Source organism: Cetorhinus maximus, chromosome 17 (genome assembly GCF_964194155.1).
Source record: "Cetorhinus maximus chromosome 17, sCetMax3.hap1.1, whole genome shotgun sequence".
NCBI lineage: Eukaryota > Metazoa > Chordata > Chondrichthyes > Lamniformes > Cetorhinidae > Cetorhinus > Cetorhinus maximus.
The window spans coordinates 12,336,990-12,360,496 of NC_135895.1; the positions used below are offsets into that span (position 1 = coordinate 12,336,990).

At 46.5% G+C, this 23,507-nt stretch overlaps 2 protein-coding genes across 7 annotated transcripts in view; one reads left to right on the forward strand and one right to left on the reverse strand.

The window, feature by feature from the left end:
- miga1 (mitoguardin 1) overlaps positions 1–13,059 on the reverse strand; it is a 96,171-nt gene extending 83,112 nt beyond the window's left edge. For 2 of the 4 annotated variants that reach the window (XM_078560712.1, XM_078560709.1), the window contains exons 1-2: positions 12,686–12,836; positions 7,258–7,447 (exon numbers count right to left, since the gene is read on the reverse strand). In XM_078560712.1, coding sequence (XP_078416838.1) covers positions 7,258–7,447; positions 12,686–12,793 — 298 coding nt within the window. In that variant the 5' untranslated portion in view covers positions 12,794–12,836. Of the gene's footprint in view, positions 1–7,257; positions 7,448–12,685; positions 12,841–12,990 lie in introns of those variants that run through there. The other 2 variants (XM_078560710.1, XM_078560711.1) reach the window with 2 other exon arrangements.
- A 7,452-nt stretch (positions 13,060–20,511) lies between these two features.
- usp33 (ubiquitin specific peptidase 33) overlaps positions 20,512–23,507 on the forward strand; it is an 81,560-nt gene continuing 78,564 nt past the window's right edge. For 2 of the 3 annotated variants that reach the window (XM_078560713.1, XM_078560715.1), the window contains exons 1-2: positions 20,529–20,601; positions 22,009–22,118. The gene's annotated coding sequence lies outside the window, so the exon portion shown is untranslated. Of the gene's footprint in view, positions 20,602–22,008; positions 22,119–23,507 lie in introns of all 3 variants that reach the window. The other variant, XM_078560714.1, reaches the window with a different exon arrangement.

The following is a 23,507-nucleotide window of genomic DNA, read 5'->3' on the forward strand; positions in this document are numbered from 1 at the left end:
GAATACTCCCCACTTGCCTGGATGAGCGCAGCTCCCACAACACTCAGGAAGATTGACATGTCCAGGACAAAGAAGTCCACTTCATTGGCACCACATCCACAAACATTCACTCCCTCCACCACCGACGCACAGTAGCAGCAGTGTGTGCCATCTACAAGATGCACTGCAGGAATTCACCAAGGCTCCTTCAAAAGCACCTTCCAAACCCAGGACCACTACCATCTAGAAGGACAAGGGCAGTAGATAGATGGGAACACCACCACCTGGAAGTTCCCCTCCAAGTCACACACCATCCTGACTTGGAAATATATCGTTCCTTCACTGTTGCTGGGTCAAAATCCTGGAACTCCCCTCCTAACAGCACTGTGGGTGTACCTACACCACATGGGCTGCAGCAGTTCAAGAAGGCAGCTCATCACCACCGTCTCAAGGGCAATTAAGGATGGGCAATAAATGCTGGCCCAGCCAGCGAAGCTCACATACCACGAATGAATTTTTAAAAATACATTAATCGTGCTACCTGCACTCAGAAAGGTTGCAGTCTTTGTATATCTGTTGTCCCTAATTGAAAGAGCAAAGCAATTTGAGTTACCCAGAGAGATTTGATTGAGGACTGATGGAGCAGTAGATTGGCAAAGAGTCATCTTGAGCTTTCCTTTCACATGTTGTTGGGTCATTTTAAAGACTTTAATTAGATCACCCCTCAACTTCCTAAACTCAGTTGTCCTCAAACTTTAACCTTAATTTGTTCCCCCACCCCCCGAAGGGAAAAACAGTAATACTGGTCCAACCTGGTCTTGTATATCTTAAAATGGAACACCAGTAAAATTGGGAAATAAGAGTACTGGTCCGAACTGTTTATTCCTTCTGGGCCTTCCCTAACCAAGGCCAATACATCCTTCTTGAAGTGCCGTGCTCAAAAGTGAATGCTACAGTCTGACCGAGCTTCTGTACAACTGAAGCTGAACATCCACCAATTAGGATAATCTTTCCCTACAACGTCACTCGGCTGTACAGGCTCTTAACATGTCACATCGCTTCTTTTGTCAGCCATGGCCCAGTGGGTAAAATGCCTCTAAAATAACCATGGGTTCAAATCGCACCATGGGTTCAAATCTAGACAGACACTCCAAAGCAGTACTGAGGGTGTGCAGCACTATCAGAAGTGCCATCTTTCAGATGAGATGTTAAACGAGCACTGCACGTGAACATAAAGGATCCCACGGCACTATTTCAAAGAAGAGTGAGGAAGTTCTCCCTGCGTCCTGACTGATATTTATCACTCAACCGATATCATCAAAACAGATGACCTAGTCATTAACACACTGCTGTCCGTGGGAGCTTGCTGTGAACAAACTGACTGCTCCATTTCCTACATTTCAACATTGACTGCACTTCCAAAATACTTCATTTGCTGTAAATCGCTTTGGGACAATTTGAAGCCATGAAAGGGGCTATATAAACGCAAGGTCCTTCTTTTTAAATTTTTTTTCCTATCAAACAGCAAAGCATCCCTTTAGCAAATATTCCCAAGGCTACTGCTATTTAAAATGTATTTTTGAAGAGTTATTAACACTTACAAAATGTACCACACAAACTGAAAAAAAAAAAGAAATGCAAGATGTTCTGAACCCCAGCAGTGATATCACTTAGCTAGATGAGCACATGGAAAAAAATCTTTATCTCTATTGATTCCAATTGGAAGAGAGAATGGGGAAATATTGGTTCAATGTTTAAGTGTTTCTACTAGATACTCACTGGTGTGGTCAGCTTATAAGAGGCTCTTCAATCAGGAGAGACACAATTACATGTTAAAACCCATTACTGCTTTCCGATTGTCAAACAGAATTAAATTTTGCATCCGTAATAGAAACCCATTAAAAAAAGTCCTGACAAGGGCAGTGGGAGGAGAGAGAGTGCACAGCTATTGTGGTAAGCCATCTAGGAACCTGGTTTTAGCTGCCTCACCGAGCTGAAAATGAAAACTGACAGATTTCTGCTGTATTTTGGCACATGGCGGAGACCATTTAATTCAGTATGCCACTTTAATTTATTTTTGTTCATTGTTAGCAAGCGGATTTCGCTGGCAAGGCCAGCATTTATTGCCTTTTCTTAAAGCTCTTCAGAAGTTGCAGTCCGTGTGGTGCAGGTACACCCACAGAGTTCCAGGATTTTGACCCAGTGACAGTGAGGGAACAGCGATATATTTCCAAGTCAGAATGGTGAGGGACTTGGAGGGGAACTTCCGGATAGTGGTGTTCCCGTGTATCTGCTGTCCTTGTCCTTCTAGATGGTAGTGGTCGTGGGTTTGGAAGATGCTGTCTAAGGAATCTTGGTGAGTTTCTGCAGTGCATCTTGTAGATGGTACATACTGCTGGCACTGTTCGTCGGTGGTGGAGGGAGTGAGTATGTGTTTGTGGAAGGGGTGCCAATCAAGCGGGCTGCTTTGTCCTGGATGGTGTCAAGCCTCGTGAGTGTTGTTGGAGCTGCACTCATCCAGGCAAGTACACACTGCCATCACTTTGCATCGGCACAGTTTAAGGTGATGGATGATGTGCCAATCAAGTAAGCTGACTTGCCCTGGATGTTGTCAAGCTTCTTGAGTGTTGTTGGAGCTGTGCTCCTTCAGGCAAGTGGAGAGTATTCCATCACACTCCTGACTTGTGCCTTGTAGAATAGTGGACAGGGTTCTGTTTCAACCAGAACAGAGAAAGCTGAGAAATTGCACACATTCTACAATATCAGCCATTCAGATGAGCTTCTTAGCTGCTCCATCTGTTCCATTATTAGTACCTCCTTGTTCTGTAAATCTGGTCAAAGGTTATCATTGGTTCACAATTTAACAATTGGACTTTGGAATCAAAAATGCAATTTTTAAATTTGTGGATGGCACCAAATTAGGGGGGATAGTCAAAGCTGAGGAGGAATGCAACAAATTACAGGACAACATTAATAAACTGCAGAATGGGCTAATGAAGCTCAACACAGATAAATGTGAGTGGCACATTTTGTTAGGAAGAATAGGGAGGTCACTTGTTACATGGAAGGTGCAACTCTAGGTGGGTTAGAGGAACAAAGGGATCCCAGAGTACAAATACACCCGTCACTAAAAGTGGTGCCATAGGTTAGCAAGGCCTCACAAAAAGCAAACCAAGCACTGGGCTTAATGACTAGAGGGATAGAATTGAAAAGTAGCGAAGTTATGCTAAACCTGTATCAAACCTTGTTAAGACCACACTTAGCGCACTGTGTGCAGTTCTGGATGCCACATTATAAAAAGGATAGAGATCCTGGAGAGAGTACAGGGAAGATTGGGTGATACCAGAGATATATATCAGGAAAGGATTGACAGGCTGGGCCTCTTTTCTCTTGAAAAGAGAAAGCTGAGTGTGACCTTATCAAGATCTTTGAAATGATGAAAGGTTTTGATCGATTGGATACAGAGAGAATGCTTCCTCTTGTGGGGAAGAGCATAACTAGAGACCATCAATATAAGATAGTCACCAGAAATCCAATAGCGAATTCAGAAGAAACTCCTTTACCCAGAGGGTGGTGAGAATGTGGAACTCACTACCACAGGGAGCGATTGAAGTGAATAGAATAGATGTATTTACGGGGAAGATAGACAAGCATATGAGGGAGAAGGGAATGGATGGCAGATTTAGGTGAGGAAAGATGGGAGAAGGCTTGAGGGAGAAGGGAATGGATGGCAGATTTAGATGAGGAAAGATGGGAGAAAGCTTGAGTGGAGCATAAACAGCAACATGGACAAGTTGGGCAGAATGGCCTGTTCCTGTCTTGTATATCTTATGTAATCCTATGTACCCTAGCTACACTGATAAAGCGTGTTAGCTTTTTAACGTTTCTTAACTTGCAATGAAATAGATATGGCCAACGTACGAGAATCTGCACTGACCCATCAAATGAGGCTTCTGTAAGAAGGCCTGCATTATACACAGCGCTTTTCATGGCTTCAGGATGCATCAAAGCAAGACGCAGCCAACAAAGTGTTTGTGAAGTGCAGTCATTACTGTAAAGTAGGGAAGTAGAGCAGCCAATTTGCGCACAGATAAAGTCCCACACACAGCAATCAAGGCAAACAACCAACCAATCTGTTCTTGATGGTGTTGCCTGAGGGAGACAGGTTGCCCCAGATACCAGAACTCCCTGCTCATCTTTGAATGGTGGCGTGAAATCTTTAAATTCCAACCTAACCATCAGAATAGGCAATGAGGGTCTCAGTTTAATGCCTTATCCTAGGATCCCAACAATACAGCCTTGCATCAGTACCACACAGAGTTCAGTACAGAGAACATTCTCAAATCCTTTAACTATCAATCTGTGAACTCAGAGCGCAACCAGCATATGGTAAACCCTTTAATAGAAAATTAGTGGATGAATCTACATTCAGTTGTGCATTAGCTGGCAGTTTTCTTCTGGACACTTAACCTTTATTTGACCCGCAATTCCACATAAGGATTGAAAACGTTCTGCTTTAAATTACCATATGGCAATGAACACAAAGGTCCTCCTCGGGGACATTTAAAAACATAAGAATATAAGAATGTTTAAAAACAGAAGGTCTCAAACAGGGCTGTTCCATTTTCATAGATCAATCCCCAACCACTATCTGCTCACCACGCTCTTCAATCTTTTTTTTCTCTCCAGACCTACATGTTTGATTGCTCCTTAAGGCTATTTATGCCATCTGGTTTGATAATTTTCTGTGGCGACATATTCAACAACTCTTTATAACTTTTGGGTTAAAGGTTCAATCTGAGTACAGAAGGAGTGCAGCACTGTTGGCGGTGCTGACTTTCTGATGTGACTTTGAACTAAGTCCCAGCTTCCCTTTTTAAGATCCCATGCCACTATTTTGAAGAAGAGCAGGGAAGTTCTTCCTGGTCAGTATCTATCTCTTAATCAGCATCAGATCATCTGATTAGTTACCCCATTACTTTCTTGTGGGAGCTTCCTGTGTTCAAAATGGCTGCCAAATTTTCTGTGTTGCCACAGTGACTCCACATCAGAAATAGTTCCTTTGTTGTAAACCACCTTGGGATATCCTGAGGTTGGGAAAGATGCTATACTAATGCAGCTTTTTTTCTGTCTACCTGCAATTAATCGAAGGATTTGGGAAATGGAATCTGTACAATCTGTGCCATTTAAGCATTAATAATTGAACTTCTGAGAGAGGAGCTCTAGTAAGTGCCTCTCCTCTCCTTTCTGGGAGTTAATTGAAGTTTCAGTCAGGCAGACTGGAAGAGGTGAACAGCAGTCAGTATAAAAAGTAAGTGCAGTAGCTAGTTTGAATTCTGGCCTTTTTCTCAAGGAGATTCAAAAGCGAGGAACCGATGCTTCAGTTGTACACAGCCTTGGTCAAATCCGATTGGCATCCTGCGTTCAGTTTTGGGCACCGCACCTCAAGGAGATATATAGATCTTGGAAGGGGTGCATCACAGATTCACACAATGATACCAAGCTAAAAGAGCTAAATCACGAAGACAGATTGTACAAACCTAGGGCTGGATTTCCTGCCCAACTCCATCCCTACTCCAGGCCACTTTTGTTGAGGCGGGAATGGGAGCTGGCAAGGCTACTTACCCCCAATCTGTGGGTAGTCAACCAGACTCACTGATAGCCTAATTAAGGGCAATTCAAGGAGGCCAACTGGGACTTTCCAGTCACCTCCAGGTTCCCGGAAGCAGCTGGAGCCAGTTTAGATGCCTGGAGGGGGCTTCTGGTGCCAGGCTGGGGCCCAGCACGCCAGGCAGACCTAGAGGCCCACCCTGCCTGTCTAGGTGCAGAAGCAGCCACCGGCCACCCCGTAGAGGAGTTCTCCCCTACCACCCCTCTGCAGAAAGCCATTATTTAATTTTTTAAAAGTTGGTGAGAGGGCATCTCCATGTTGAAGCACTCTCTCTATAAACTTACCTTCCATTACATCCTGCTGGCTCCTTTTAAACTGGAAGGCCTCTGATTTGCCTTCCATTGCTGAGAATCTGCCCACCATCTCTGTAACGGTGAGCATGTAACTAGCGTACTGTCATAAAAATCCATCTGGTCCACCTGCAACCCACCTACTGCCCACCTTCCAGATCAGCACCCCATATGGAGCATCCTTCCTGAGTAAGATCAGAACAGCCATCCTTTGGATCAAGGAATGGGAAACACGGAAAGTCACTAACAAATTCCTTGTGACAAACTCCATCTTGTTGAATGGCAGGCTTCGAACAGCCACCGGGAGTGTGGTCCCTACTAAACAGGCTCAAGACAGGCCAACGTCCACCGCTGATGCCTCAGTACAAGCCCCGTATGCACTTATAGAAAGACACAAACAATGCTGCACGTTGCCAAGGAGTGTCCCCTGTACGGGCTAAGTGGCACTAATCACCTTAAACTCAGCAAATGAAGAGGCTATTGCTTGGCTTCGGGGATTTGCATTGGCTAAATAAATAATACTCTGGTATACAACTGACTTTTAGGGAAGGAAATCTGCCACCGCTACCTGGTCTGGGCTATTTTTGACTCCAGATTTTCAGCAGTGAGGGTTATTCTTAACTGCCCTCCGAAATGGCCTAGCAAGCCTTTCCATTGACAAGGAGGTGGCTCATTGAAACTCGCAAAATTCTTACAGGCATGACAGGGCAGATGTAGAAACGATGTTCCCCCTGGCTGGTGAGTCTAGAACCAGGGGACACCACCTCAGAATAAAGGGCAGGCCATTTAGGACTGAGATGAGGAGGAATTTCTTCTCTCAGAGGGTGGTGAATCATTGGAATTCTCTACCCCAGAGGGCTGTGGAGGCTCAGTCATTGAGTATATTCAAGACAGAGATCGTTAGATTTCTGGAGACTAATGATATCAAGGGATATGGAGATAGTGGGGGGAAAATGGCGTCGAGGTAGATGATCAGCCACGATCTGTTTGAATGGTGGAGCAGGCTCGATGGGCCGAATGGCCTACTCCTGCTCCAGTATCCTATGCTCTCAAAGGCAATTAGGGATGATCGAGGCCCACAATCCTTGAATGATTTTTTTTTAATGGAGTTGAGACATAGATTAGCCATGATCTAACTGAATGGCAAAACAGGCTCGAGGAGCCAAATGGCTTCACCTGTTCCTATTCCCCATAGTGATCAGTAAATTGCAAGAAAACATTGACCTGGGAAGTCAAGGTGAGAAAATCATTTATAGGCTGTAATGGAATGTATGCAGCAAACATGGAGCCAGCTAAATAAAACGTGCCTACGTTTACCTTTTTCTGAAGCAGCTGTCCTGGAAAATTCAGGAACAAAAAGCTCTTGTTCCCATGGCAACTGCTCCTTCTCCTTCTCCTTCTGCTTCCTCCCACGCTTTCGTTTTAACTGATGAGCCAAAATAGCGAGTGAAGCAGCCCCCACGACGGAGATCAGCAAGAGTTTCCTCACAAGAGGAGAGAGCTTTACCTAAGGCAGGCAGGAAAGGAAAACTGATTTATTCATAAATCTATTTATTAATTAATGCAAAAAGACATCTTGCAGGGGATTTCTGAAATCACTGGTTCTGAAACACTGCAATACAACATTCCTTCTGGGGGGAAATGATTGGCAAGTCACACAAATGGCCTCCTTCTATTCTGTAAGGTTCTATAATATAAGTCTTGTTGGTGAAGGTGATGTTGGTGGTGAAGATGCTGATGAAACCAATGGTGCCCGACAAACAACTCCCTTGGCTTTACTCGGCACTGAATCTATGACCTTCCTGATCTGTATGGCTCAACTACACACTGGACAAACTCACTACGCAGCCAGGCAGAGCAAGAGCTCACCTTCTGTTTCCATTCAAGAAAGATACTGGCTCTGACAGGCTGCAACTTCTTAGGAACATAAGAACAGGAGTAAGTCATTTACCTCCTCGAGCCTGTTGCACCATTTAATGAGATCATAACTGATCTGCAACCTAACGCCACATGCCTGCCTTTGTCCCATATTCCTTAACATCTTTGGCTATTAAAAATCCATCAATCGCAGTTTTAAAATTAACAATTGATCAAGTGCCAATTGCCATTTGCGGAAGAGAATTCCAAATTTCAACCACATTTTGTGTTTGCTAATTTCATTTCTTTATTATTAAGTGCACCCATCAGTTACAAGATACTTTTAAATTAGTTCTTGTTGGTTTGATGAGCTGCAAACAATCAATTATTACAGCTTCTAGAAGCAGCAAATAGTCCACCTCTTCAATTAGGTCAGTATTGCTATGGTCTGTACTCCTCGAAACTTCCACCTCTGCTTCTTCTGAAGCAACAGGACAAAGCAGCCCACTTGATCAGCAACCCTTCCACCACCTTCAACTTTCACTCCCTCCACCACTGATGCACACTGATCTACCAGATGCAAAACAGCAACTCGCCAAGCCTCCTTCCAAACCTGCAGCCTCCGCATCCTAGAGGAACGAGGGCAGCAGATACATGGGAACACCACCACCTGGAAGATCCCCTCCAAGCCACTCACCATCCTGACTTGGAATGATATCACTGTTCCTTCACTGTTGCTGGGTCAAAATCCTGGAACTCCCTCCCTAACAGCACTGCGGGTGCACCTACACCATATGGACTGCAGCGGTTCAAGAAGGCAGCTCAACAACAGCTTCTCAAGGGCAATTAAGAATTGGAATAAATGCTGGCCTAGCCAGCAAGGTTCACATCCCACAATTGAATAAAAAAAACTATTCTGCACTACATACTCAACCTCCTTCCTATATTCTGACTGTGTTGAAAGCAAGATGCATTGTACCCTCTCCCACTTTAACTCATTCTTTACCAAAATCTCAGAACAGCCAACTGGTGAGAAAATTCATCCCAACTCCCCAAATCTCCCCTTCCTCCTTCAGGCTTTTAAAAACCAAGCTTAGTGTCACCTAATTTAAATCCTCATAATTTAATTCTTTTAGTCCGAGTGTCATTTTGATAAACCTGTGTTGTACCCATCCAAAGCCAATACATCCTTTCAGAGGTGCAGTGGCCAAAACTCAATGCAGTCCTTCAGATGGAGTCTAACAAGAGCTTGATACAACTGCATAATTAGTAGGATGATTTGGGAAGTCCAGAACAAGGGGGCAGAACATTAAAATTAGAACGAGACCTTTGATGTCAGGAAACGCATCTTCACACAAAAGGGTAGTGGAAATCAGCAACTCTGTTCTACTTCTGGGGGTAAATTGAAAGTTGCAAAACTGAAATTGATAGATTTTGTGTTTGTTAAAGACATCAAGAGTAATATAATGCAGCAAGACCTGGACAATATCAAGGCTTGGGCTGACAAGTGGCAAGTAACATTCGTGCCATACAAGTGCCAGGCAATGACCATCTCCAACAAGAGAGAATTTAACTATCGCCCCTTGACATTCAATGGCATGACCATTGCTGAATCCCCCACTATCAACATCTTGGGGGTTACCATTGACCAGAAACTGAACTGGATTAGTTGTATAAATACTGTGGCTACAAGAGCAAGTCAGTGGCTAGGAATCCTACGGTGAGTAACTCACCTCCTGACTCCCCAAAGCCTGCCCACCATCTACAAGACACAAGTCAGGAGTGTGATGGAATACTCTCCACTTGCCTGGACGAGTGCAGCTCCAACAACACTCAAGAAGCTTGACACCGCCCAGGACAAAGCAGCCCACTTGATTGGCACCACATCCACAAACATTCACTCCCTCCACCACTGGTGCACAGTGGCAGCAGCGTGTACCATCTACAAGATGCACTGCAGGAACTCACCAAGGCTCCTTAGGCAGCATCTTCCAAATGCACGATTGCTACCATCTAGAAGGACAAGGGCAGCAGGTACATGGGAACACCACTACCTGGAAGTTCCCCTCCAAGCCACTAACCATCCTGACTTGGAAATATATTGTTCCTTCACTGTCACTGGGTCAAAATCCTGGAAGTTCCTTCCTAACAGCAATGTGGGTGTACCTACACCATGTTGGCTGCAGCAGTTCAACACGACAGCTCACCACCACCTTTGCAAGGGCAATTTCAGATGGGCAATAAAAGCTGGCCTAGCCAGCAATGCCCACATCCCATAAACGAATTTTAAAAAAAGAAAACACTGGAAATGTTGAGCTGCTCAGGCAGGTATCGAGGGATATGGAAACAAGGTGAATAAATGGAGTTGAGATACAGATGATTCATGATCTAACTGACTGATGGAATGGGTTTGAGAGGCTGAATGGCGTCCTGCTGGCTCTACGTTTCCTAATTGCAACTTCCTGATTAACCTCACCTCTTTTCAACTTGGGGTGGTGTACTCCACGAGGGGCCTTGGTGCTTCAGACCTTAAGATACTGGCTTAGCAGCAACCAATCAAGTTGAATCACATCCCCAAGGGCAGGTCTGCTCCACAAATGGGCTAGGCTGGAAGGTCAATGCACCCTGAGCACTGCAGGTCTACCTGGCTGAGGAACCGGAGGACTGAGTCAGCCACTTGGGCTTGACTTAGTTCCCAACTTCCACCATCAGGTCAGTCACTTTGACCTCAAGGAGATCTTGTTTCACCTTCTCCAGGAAGATTATGATCATGGGCGCTACGAAAATATCACCCACCCCACTGGGCTCAGTATACACCCAGTTTCACCATGCTGTTCTGTGGCTTCAGTACGCATGGTCCATGGGATTAGACTGCAGTAACGTACTAAGGTGACTTTGATTACAAACCCCTTTTACCATGCACCATCATCCCTTTCCATTTAATCCCTCCTGCCTTCCACCCTCTCACAGGCTTTCCCATTTCCCAGCCTCTCTCTCTTTCTCTCTCTTCAGGTAAAATCCTCCATCGAGGATCGCCGAACCAGGGCTTGTGCTGTGATGTTACTACAGAGCAAAACAAAGAGGTAGGCCCCTGATCTATGTCAGCCAGAATGAGGATCGGACCCTATGCTGTTGGCAATATTCTTAACCGCAAGCTAGCAGTCTGGCCAACTGAGCTAACCTGCTCCCCTCCCAGCCTTGAGCACTTGCTTAAACCTGTTACATCTGCAAGTTTTTCTGGTTCTGGCGAAAAGTCATTGGCCTGAAACGTTAACTGTTTCTCTCTCCACAGATGCTGTCTGACCTGCAATTTCAAGCATTTTTTGTTTTTATTCCAGATTTCCATCATTCGCAGTAAGATTACTTCAATAACATTTCCCACTCTTATGACCTATTACCACCGTGAAGAACAAAACACTCACTCCCATCACCACCGACGCACAGTAGCAGCAGTGTGTACCATTTACAAGATGCACTGCAGGAATTCACCAAGGTTCCTTCAACAGCACCTTCCAAACCCATAACCCACTACCATATAGAAGGACAAGGGCAGCAGATAGATGGGAACACCACCGCCTGGAAGCTCCCCTCCAAATCACTCACCATCCTGACTTGGAAATATATCACCGTTCCTTCACTGTTGCTGGGTCAAAACCCTGGAACTCCCTTCCTAACAGCACTGTGGATGTACCTACACCACATGGACTGCAACGGTTCATGAAGACAGCTCACCACCACCTTCTCAAGGGCAACTACAGATGGGCAATAAAAGCTGGTCCAGTCAGCGAAGCCCACAATCCATGAATGAATTTTTAACAAAGGAGCAATGCTGCAAGAACACTATCACCTCCAACTAATGTACCATCCTGACTTGGACATATATCACTATTCTTTCATCACTGGTAGGTCAGAAACATGCAATTGCCGACCTAATATCATTGTGGGAGCATCATCACACAAAGTCTGTAGTATTTCTAAGGCAAGTTTCTCAAGGCAACTAGAAATAGACAAATAAATGGGCACATCATTCCATGAACAAATATAAAAACATTACAGTTCAATGGCTTAAACTCACAGCCAATGCAGTTTATGGAAACACTTGAAACAAATGCACCCTACAAGTGGCTTTAAAATTCCACAAATACTGACACGCTCCCCGGGGACCCCCTGTAAATGCTGACACACTCTCCGGGGGCCCCCCTGTGAATGCTGACACACTCCCCGGGGACCCCCTGTAAATGCTGACACACTCCCCGGAGACCCGCTGTAAATGCTGACACACTCCCCGGAGACCCCTTGCAAATACTGACACACTCCCCAGGGACCCCCTGTAAATGCTGACACACTCCCCGGGGACCCCCTGTAAATGCTGACACACTCCCCAGGGACCCCCTGCAAATGCTGACACACTCCCCAGGGACCCCCTGCAAATACTGACACACTCCCAGGGACCCCCTGCAAATGCTGACACACTCCCCAGGGACCCCCCCTGTAAATGCTGACACACTCCCCAGGGACCCCCCCTGTAAATACTGACACACTCCCCACGGACCCCCCCCCCCACCCTGTAAATACTGACATGCTGTTGGGGACTCTGGAAAAGCACTGGCACATTTCGGTGGGTGTTGCCTGAACCTCTCTCTCTAAGGGCAGTGTCACAAATGCGTGCAATTCTGCTAATTGCAGGAATAAAGCGTCAGGAAGTCAACAAAAAACAGAATTTTTCAGAACTGTAGCCTGATAAAAGCTGATGAGCTTGCAGAACTCACCCACCCCCAACCTCGCCCACCAACCCCTTTGTAGAACCTAAATACGGGATGGGGCAGCTTTTTTCCAGTTTGGGTGCCTACGAAGACATTCGATTGGAGGGTGTGAGAAGTGGCCTGACCTCGGACAGGGAATTGTACAGAGACACCGGCAGATCAGCTGCTCGCAGCGCCAGGTTCTTCAAATGACTCGCTGGATCCTTAAGCTGTCCCTCGGGTAGATCTGACATATCTTCGATTTTCCATCCCCTTTCAGCCGCCAGCCGACCTGTTAAGGGGCAACCTGACAAATGCAAAACACGGGTTATTCGACCAGAAATAAAGGGGCCGGATCATTTTGCAATCCCAGCAATAATTATTGTGGCATTTTCCAGCCAGAGAAATTCGGGAGTAACATTTGGTGCATTTTTTTCTTCACAACCCCTACCTTGATATTGCAACACCCAGCCAACCTCAGCCTCGGTTTTCTGTTCATGGGCAAGAGAGAGAGGAGAGAGAGAGAGGTAAAATAAAGAGAAAGTTGAAATAATTTCCTATTTGGTCGGAAAGGTGTGCAAGTTAAAAGCTGGATTCTTTCAGACGCATTAATGCACCGAGGTGCCTGTCAGATACACTTACCAACCCTCAGAGGAGGAGAAGGAGGGACTTCAACCTCCTCCACCTTGTGACTGTGTCAGGAAGAGGTGGGCAGAGAATGCAGCCGGTCGCTGTCCGTGGCTGGGAGGGTGCTGGTTTCCTGCTGCGGCCGAGGGAGTGAAGCTATCTGCTTGTCACTGCTGCATTCAAAGCCTCCTCCTCCCTCCCTCCCCTCCGGCTCTTTGTCCGTTCCCCTGATATGATTGACAATATACCAAAACTCACCACTTCCGGGTTCCAAATGCTTCACCACATGTCACCCGGCAACGATGGGAGAGAGAGAGAGAGAGAAAAAGACTTGCATTGATGTAGCGCCTTTCACGACCACCCGCCCTCTCCAATTGCTCTGCAGCCCATGAGGTACTTTTGGAAATGTTGTAATGTTGGAAATGTGGCAGCCAAACTTTATCCCAACAAAGAGCAATGGGGTAATGATCGGATCACCCCGTTTTTGTGATGTTAACTGAGGGATGAATATTGGTCGGGACATTCTTCTTCAAGATAATTCAGGGGGAGATGTTGGTGTAGTGCTACTGTCACTAGACGAGTAATCCAGAGGCTCGGGCTAATGCCCTGGGGCCATGGGTTCAAATCTCACCAACAGCAGCTGGTTGAAGTTAAATTCAATGAACAAGACTGGAATATAAAGCTACTCTCTTAATGGGTGACCATGATATAAAAACCCATCTGGCTCACTTTTGGGGAAGGAAATCTGCCATCCTTAGCTAGTCTGGCCGACATGTGACTCCCGACCCACTGCCACTCAATTCAAGGGTAATTAGGGATGGGCAACAAATGCTGGCCTTGCCAATGATGCCCACATCCCATGAAAGAATAAAAAGAAAGGATCTTTACCTCTACCTGAGAGGGCAGTCAGGACCCCCAGTTTAACATCTCATCCAAAAAGTACTGCACTGGAATGTCAGAATAGATTTTCATGCTCAAGCCCTGGGCTTAAGACATGAATGTACTGATGTAGAGGGGAGAGTGCTACAAACCGAGCCACAGCTGATACACAAATGCAACAAAAAGATGGTGCCGATGTTGATTAATGAGGGTTGCATGTTCTGACAAGTGAAAATTCAAAGAAAAAACTTGTGATGGAATTTGGCAATGATTTTTCAACTGTTTGTCATATGCTGATAACCGATATCTGACAGTTAGCAGACCTCATGCTGTGGTGCGGCCTTATTACAGCCTATGCTACGCCCTCCGTCTGAATGACATCAGATGCAGCAACAACATAGCTTGGTGTGACATGCACTTTGACCTCTGCCTGGCTAAGCAACTAGTTTCTGAGTGTGGGCAGGAGTTTTCACTTTAAAATATTAAATGGGGAACATGCAAAAATCTGTTATTGGTAAAAGTGACCAACTACCAAGCTTTCTGATTGTTGTAAAAACCTAACTGTTCACCTCTATCTTGTTCTGAAGAAGGGTCACAGGGACTTGAAACATAGAAACATAGAAAATAGTAGCAGGAGTAGGCCATTCGAGCCTTCCAACCTACCATTCATTATGATCATGGCTGATCATCCAACTCAATAGCCTGCTCCCGCTTTCTCCTTTGATCCCTTTCGCCCCAAGAGCTATATCTAACTCCTTCTTGAAAACATTCAATGTTTTGGCCTCAACTACTTTCTGTAGTAATGAATTCCACAGGCTCACCACTCTCTGGGTGAAGAAATTTCTCCTCATCTCAGTCCTAAATGCTCTACCCCGTATCCTCAGACTGTGACCCCTGATTCTGGACTCCCCCATCATCAGGAACATTCTTCCTGCATCTACCCTATCTAGCCCTGTTAGAATTTTATAGGTTTCTATGAGATCCCCCTTCATTCTTCTGAACTCCAGCGAATATAATCCTAATCGACTCAATCTCTCCTCATATGTCAGTCCCAGGAATCAGTCTGGTAAACCTTCGCTGCACCCCTTCTATAGCAAGAACATCCTTCCTCAGATAAGGAGGCCAAAACTGCACACAATATTCCAGGTGTGGTCTCACCAAGGCCCTGTAAAATTGCAGCAAGGCATCCCTGTTCCTGTACTTGAATCCTCTCGCTATGAAGACCAACATACCATTTGCCTTCTTTACCACCTGCTGCACCTGTATGCTTACCTTCAATGACTGGTGTACGAGGACAACCAGGTCTCGTTGTACATTCCCCTCTCTCAATTTATAGCCATTCAGATAATAATCTGCCTTCCTGTTTTTGCTACCGAAGTGGTAACCTCACATTTATCCACATTATACTGCAGCTGACATGTATTTGCCCACTCACTCAGCTCGTCCAAATCACACTGAAGCATCTCTGCTTCCTCCTCACAGCTCACCCTCCCATCCAGCTTTATGTCATCTGCAAATTTGGAGATATTACATCTAGTTCCCTCATCTGAATCATTAATATATGTTGTGAATAGCTGGGGTCCCAGCACAGATCCCTGCGGTACCCCACTAGTCACTACCTGCCATTTGGAAAAAGACCAGTTTATTCCTACTCTTTGTTTGCCGTCTGCCAACCGGTTTTCTATCCATCTCAATGCACTACCCCCAATCCCATGCGCTTTAATTTTACACGCTAGTCTCTTCTGTGGGACTTTGTCGAAAGCCTTCTGAAAGTCCAAATAAACCATATCCACTGGCTCCCCTTCATCAACTCTACTAGTTACATCTTCGAAAAATTCCAGTAAATTTGTCAAGAGTGATTTCCCTTTCATAAATTCATGCTGACTCTATCCAATTCTGCAACTGTTTTCCAAGCGCTCAGCTATTAAATCTTTTATAATGAACCCCAGAATTTTCCCCACTACCGACGTCAGGCTGACTGGTCTATAATTCCTTGTTTTCTCTCTGCCTCCCTTTTTAAATAGTGGGGTTACATTAGCTACCCTCCAATCTGTAGGAACTGTTCCAGAGTCTACAGAATCTCAGAAAATGGCCACCAATGCATCCACTATTTCTAGGGCCACTTCCTTAAGTACCCTGGGATGTAGATTATCAGGCCCTGGGGATTTATCAGCCTTCAATCCCATCAATTTCCCCAACACCATTTAAAACAAAAAGGGGTTAGTTTTCATTGTGCAAAAAAAACCCATAGGTAAATATATAAAAAATATTTAAAAGGGTAATCCCACACGTTTCAACCTTTGCAACACACTCACACACACACACAAGCATGCAGAATTACAAGTTATATAGTAGGTAGTTACTTTCTTAGCCAAATTAAGGTTGTGAGGAACATTATAGGTCATGGAATAAAAGGGACAGTAGCAACATGGATACAAAATTGGCTGAGCGATAGGAAACAGAGAGAAATGGTTAATTGGTATTTTTCAGGCTGGAAGAAAGTTTGTAGTGGAGTCCCCCAGGAATCGGTATTGGGACCCTTGCTTTTCCTGACATATATAAATGATCTATATTTTAGTGTGCAGGGGACAATTTCAAAGTTTGCGGATGACACAAAACTTGGGAGAATTGTAAACTGTGAGGAGGTCAGTGTAGAACTTCAATAGGACATAGACACATTGGTGGAGTGGGCAGATAGGTGGCAGATGAAGTTCAATGTGGAGAAGGGTGAGGTGATACACTTTGGTACAAAGAACATGGAGAGAAAGTATAAAATAAAGGATACTATTCTAAAGGGTGTGTAGGAGCAGAGAAACCTGGGTATATGTACATAAGTCATTAAAGGTGGCAGGACAGGTAGAGAGCAGTTTTTAATGCATACAGTATTTTAGGCTTTATTAATAGGGGCATAGAGTACAAGAGCTGGGAGGTTTTGATAAACTTATCTCAGACACTGGTTAGACCTCAGCTAAAGTATTGTCTACAGTTCTGGGTGCCACACAACAGGAAGGGTGCGAATGCATTGGAGAGAGTGCAGAAGTGGCTTACGAGAATGATTCCAGGGATGAGACACTTCAGTTATGAGGAAATATTGGGGAAATTGGGACTGTTTTCCTTGGAGAGGAGAAGGCTAAGAGGAGATTGATAGAAGTTTTCAAAATCGTGAGTGGTCTGGACAGGGTGGGTAGGGAGAAACTGTTCCTGCTCGTAAATGGATCAAGAACCAGAGGGCACAGTTTTAAAGTGTTTTGCAAAAGAAGCAAATGCAAAGTGAGAAAAAACATTTTCACACAGTGAGTGGTTAGGGTTTGGAATGCACTGCCTGGAAGCGTGGTGGAGGCAGGTTCAATTGAGGCATTCAAGAGGGCATTGGATGATTATTTAAATAGAAACAACATGCAGGGTTACAGAGAAAAGGCAAGAAATTGGCACTAAGTTAAAATGCTCAGAGAGCCAGTGCCGACACGATGGGCTGAATGGCCTCATTCTGCACCATAATAATTCTGTGATTCAATGCTGAGAGGTAAAAAAATTGAGAGTTCACTGTTTATGTGCCCTTGGCTGCAGAACTTTTTCTCCAAGGTAGTCTTGAGATTTCAAGAATTGAAGCCCATGTAAAACTGCAATTGCCGGAGACATTTTCCTTTAAAACATAATCCATCTTTTCCAGAAGTCAATGATTTTTACCGCTGCGGCTCCTTTCAATAAAAAATTCTCTATCTCCGTGCTGGATTTTAAATTGGAATAGAGATTGGATCTTAACTTGGAAGTGAAGAGAAGGGAGCTCATTACTGCTTCGTTGACAGTTTTTCCAGACTACTGTTGTAACAGCTTAAGTGCTGTACTAAAAGAGATTTCAAAAATGGCTACCCCAGTCACTTGACCTCTCTCCGCATAATGATTTCAGAAGCCATTTGCTTAGCTGATATCTGGACAGACCGTGGCTTTTGTTTCATGGCCTAGGTTGTTTCATGTCCCAGCCATTAACTCCTGAATATCAATTATTCATCTTGAGTTTGGAAGAACACCTTTCCATGTAGCTATTTCCCAAGTAGACTTCCTTTCTCCGCTTGAGAGGTAGCCTTCTGGAAAAGCAAATGTGAAGTCCAGTGCAGTTTCAGTAAATATTTTGAAGTAATTCTTGACATCAGCAGATGTGAACATCTATGAGGATGTTGTGGCTTGTCTAAATTGTAATTCACATTGGAACTTTCCAGAAACTGCCAGACATCAGGTGACTTGTGGCAACCATCTTAAGTTAGTGTATTTTCTTGCTTTTTAAAAGTCCTTTTTAAACAGTTCAATATATATTTGATCAGCCGATGAAATTACAGATTGATATCGCTCATGCACAAGTCACATCATCATGACAGTTCCACCACACTTATCTGTGGTGAAGTTCATTTGCCAATTGCACATTCATTCTGCAAATTTATTAATGTCTTCCTGTATTTTGTTGCAGTTCTCCTCTTTATTAACTACATCCCCCTATTTGGCATCATCCACAAATTTTGAAATTGTATTTCGGATTCCCCTGTCCAAATCATTTACATAAATGGGGAACAACAGTGGTCCCAAACCTGATCATTGTGGAACACCATTTCCCACCGTTTGCTAATCTCCTGCTCTCTGTTATCTGTTTCATGGCCAGCTTGCAATTCATAATCAAAAAGGCTAACAGAACCTTTATTGAAAGGGGGTTGGAATACAATAATGAGGACATGATTACCTCAGTTGTGCAGAGCTTTGGTCAGACTCCAGCTAGAGAACAGCATACAATTTTGGGCACTGAAATTCAGGGAGGATATATTGGCCCTGGAGGGTCTACAGTGGAGATTGGCCAGAATTATATCAGACCTTAAAGGACTAAAATATGAAGATAGGCTACATAAACTTAGATTGTATGCCCTCAAGTTTAGAAATTTGAGTAGCAAGGTGTTTAAAATGATAAAGGCATTCTGTAGAGTAGAGCAGTTCATCACCACCTTCTCAAGGGCAACTAGGGATGGGCAATAAATGCTGGCCCAGCCAGCGAAGCCCACATCCCATCAATGACTTTTAAAAATATATGGAAAAATGATTTCCTTTGGACAGAGAATCCAGAACAAGAAGGCATAATCTTAAATTAAAGGATTTGATTTATACCAAATTTTTCATAGAGTACTTTTTAATTATAGTCACTGCTCTAATAGAGGGAAACATCACAGCAAATATGCACACAGCAAACTTCCACAAACAGCAAGGAGATGAATGACCAGATAATCTGTTCCATGGTATTACTTAAGGAATAAATATTGTCCAAGGCACCAGAAGAAGTCACCTGCTCCTCAATCACGGCAACTTGCATTTGTATAGTGCCTTCAGCTGAGTAAACATTTCAATGAACAATTATTAAACGCAATTTGACACCAAGTCACATCAGGAGATATTAGGGAAAGTGAGGGTAGGTTTTAAGGACCTCCTTAAAGGAGGAGGGAGATTGGGGGAGGGAGGGAATTTTAGAGCTTAGAACCTAGGCAGCTGAAGACACATAGTCTTCAAATAGTACCATGGAATCTTAATTTTCTATTTGTCGGGGGGGTCTGGGGGTCTGGGCCTTGCTTTAACATTTCACCTGAAGCGTTAACACCTTTGACAGTGTCAGCCTTGATTAGAATGGGCGTTGAAAGCACAACCTTCTTGGATGTGAGACTGTTGCCACTGAGACAAAACTGATGCCTCAAAATTAGGTCTAGGTCTTTTTGGGGTGAAATCAAGAAAGTTAGTGGAATTCTGCCCCACCCCCCACCCCCCAACCCCCACCATCACCCCCCCCCCTCCTCACCACTCCCCTCCTCAACCCCCCACTCCTCACCCTCCACACCCCCACCCACCCCCCGACCCCCACCCTCACCCCCCTCCTCACCACCCCCCACCCCCCCCCATCCCACCCCCCCCTCCCCAGCCCCAACCCCCCCACCCCCCCACACTCCCCCCCCCCCCCACACTCCCCCCCCCCCCCAAACTCCATCAAGGGAAAGGGGAGTTTGGTAAATGGAATTAAGATACAGATCACCAATGAGAAACCTTGATGGTCTGAATGGTTCAGTGAGACAGAAAAGGGGGTGAATCAAGAAGCAGATCCTGGGAGCGCGACTCGGTGATTGACAGTTGCAGCTGGGGGCGGGGCGGGGCTCGCTGATCGACAGGAGGTAGGGGCGGGGCTCGCTGATTGACAGCCTGGGGCGTGCCGGGGACAGAGGTCGGTGATTGACAGGGGAATAGGGCGGGGCTGTGTGATTCAGGTTGGGGTTTGGGGACTCGGTGATTGACAGGGGATAGAGGCGGGATTCGGTGATTGACAGTGGGATGGGGGGGAGGGGCTCGATGATTGGAAGGCGAGGGGGACTAGGGCGGGGCCTGGTGATTGACAGGCTGCGGGTGTGTGCGGGCGGGGCGGGGCGCGATGATTGACAGGCTGTGGGCTGGATGATTGACAGGCAGGGGGCGGGGCGGGGCTGGCCTGGCCTGGGTTGAGTCAGTGGCAGACGCCCATCTCAGGGAGGTTCAGGAGCTGGTGAGTGAGAACCGGCGATCGGGGCTGGAGTTCAGGCCCATTCCCTCAGTGTCCTTCCAGGTGGAGGTGAGGCTTTGGGCCGGAATGTGCGGGTCTGGAGTCTCTCTCTGTGTGTGAGAGAGAGTGAGTGTGTAGGCCCGGGGAGGGACAGAGCCGGCTCCCCAGCCTCGGGCCCCGGGGAGGGACAGAGCCGGCTCCCCAGCCTCGGGCCCCGGGGAGGGACAGAGCCGGCTCCCCAGCCTCGGGCCCCGGGGAGGGACAGAGCCGGCTCCCCGGCCTCGGGGAGGGACAGAGCCGGCTCCCCGGCCTCGGGGAGGGACAGAGCCGGCTCCCCGGCCTCGGGGAGGGACAGAGCCGGCTCCCCGGCCTCGGGCCCCGGGCCCCGGGGAGGGACAGAGCCGGCTCCCCGGCCTCGGGCCCCGGGCCCCGGGGAGGGACAGAGCCGGCTCCCCGGCCTCGGGCCCCGGGGAGGGACAGAGCCGGCTCCCCGGCCTCGGGCCCCGGGGAGGGACAGAGCCGGCTCCCCGGCCTCGGGCCCCGGGGAGGGACAGAGCCGGCTCCCCAGCCTCGGGCCCCGGGGAGGGACAGAGCCGGCTCCCCAGCCTCGGGGAGGGACAGAGCCGGCTCCCCGGCCTCGGGCCCCGGGGAGGGACAGAGCCGGTTCCCCGGCCTCGGGGAGGGACAGAGCCGGCTCCCCGGCCTCGGGCCCCCATGCCCGGTGAGGATGCCGCTCTGGCGGTCGGGCTGGGAGCCGCGGGTTGATGCTGAATGAGGCCGACAACCCGAGCTGGCTGAATACAGGGGACAGGGTCTCCAGGGATCGGACCCCCTCTTCCCCCCCCCCCCTCCCCCCACTCAGGCCCCCTCCCTCCCACTCTTTCCCCCCCCCCCACTCAGGCCCCCTCCCTCCCACTCTTTCCCCCCCCCCTTGTGAAGCAGAGCAACTTGAGCACCCACTGGAATTCCACATTTAATTGCACGTGTGCAGATTCTGGATTTTGCTGTCCAATTTAGCTCCATAATAATAGCGAGTGCTGATCGCCTCACTGTTAATCTTAACACACAACCCAGGCCCATGTTTAAAACATGCTGCACTAGTTCTGTTTGTCGGTGTGCAGGCGCAATATAACATAGGTGACCTGTCGGCCTGTCAGTTGGTAGGACTAAATATTTCCATCTAAAACCAAAATAAACTACCATTTTTGGCTATCAATAAAGCACCATTGATATGGGCTTTAATATTTCTGATAGTCACTTTAGAATCACTTGGCTGATAATTAGTTTGTGTAACGTTAAATTCATTTAATGAGGAGTGGGTTCAGCCAATTCAGAGAACCTCATACAATGTGTCTTTGTGCCCAGGTTTTCAGTCAGTTTACAATTGTCCCTTATCCTTTCACATTGCAGTACCATGGGCTAGAGTGAAGGATGTCACCAAGGTTGAGAAGTGTAGGATTGATAGATCGAGTGGTGTGAATTATTTCTTCATTCTGGGGATATTGGACATCGTTGACACTGTGGCTCAGTTCATAGCACCCTCGCCTTTGAATCAGAGGGTTGTGGGTTCATGTCCCACTCCCGGAAACCAAGAACTGTGATTGTACTCGAAAGAGTTGCAATCTGTGACTGTTGATAACTCGAAAGAGTTTCACTGGATACTTTTGAGGTGTCAGCTGTGGCTCGGTTCATAGCACCCTCGCCTTTGAATCAGAGGGTTGTGGGTTCATGTCCCACTCCCGGAAACCAAGAACTGTGATTGTACTCGAAAGAGTTGCAATCTGTGACTGTTGATAACTCGAAAGAGTTTCACTGGATACTTTTGAGGTGTCAGCTGTGGCTCGGTTCATAGCACCCTCGCCTTTGAATCAGAGGGTTGTGGGTTCATGTCCCACTCCCGGAAACCAAGAACTGTGATTGTACTCGAAAAAGTTGCAATCTGTGACTGTTGATAACTCGAAAGAGTTTGACACCTCCTCCCATTGTCCCAGACCCAGAGTCCTCAATATCCCCTTGAAAAGGTGGTGGTGGGCCTTCTTGAACTCCAGTCCATGTGGTTAAGGTCCTCCTACAGGGCTGTTAGCTAGGGAGTTCTAGAATTTTGACCGAGTGACAATCCGTGTCCGGGACAGGATGGTTGTGACTTGGGGGGTACTTGGGATGAATATGGAACTCGCTAGCGCAGGGAGTAGTTGAAGTGAATAGTATAGATGCATTTAAGAGGAAGCTAGACAAGCATTTGAGGGAGAAGGGTTACGATGGATTTTAGATGAGGAAAGAGGGAAAGAAGCTCATGTCAGTATGGACTGATTGGGCTGAATGGCCTGTTTCTGTGTCGTGTGTCCCATGTAATATGATGGTTTTCCCATGTGCGTGTTGCCCTTGGCCTTCTGGATGGTGGAGGTTGTGAGGTGACTTAGTGACAAGCTTGAGTTTTGAAAGTGTTAGGGTTTGTGTGAGGAATGGTAGGCTCAATTCCTGATCCTTGACAGTTTTGAGACATTGGGAATGAATGGAAGAGGAGACCGGAATGTACAGAAGTGATTCACCAGACTGATCCCTGGGATTGGAGGATTGTCGTATGAGGAGAGATTGGGTCGACTAGATCTGTATTCACTGGAGTTTAGAAGAATGAGAGGGGATCTCATTGAAACGTATAAAATTCTGACAGGGCTGGACAGACTGGATGCAGGGATGATGTTTCCCCTGGCTGTGGGGGGGTCTAGAACAAGGGGTCACAATCTCAGGACATGGGGTAGGCCATTTAGGACTATGATGAGGAGAAACTTCTTCAATCAGAGGTTGGTGAACCTGTGGAATTCTCTACCACAGAGGGCTGTGGAGGCCAAGTCACTGAATATATTTAAGAAGGAAATTGATTTCTAGACTTTAATGCATCAAGAGGTATG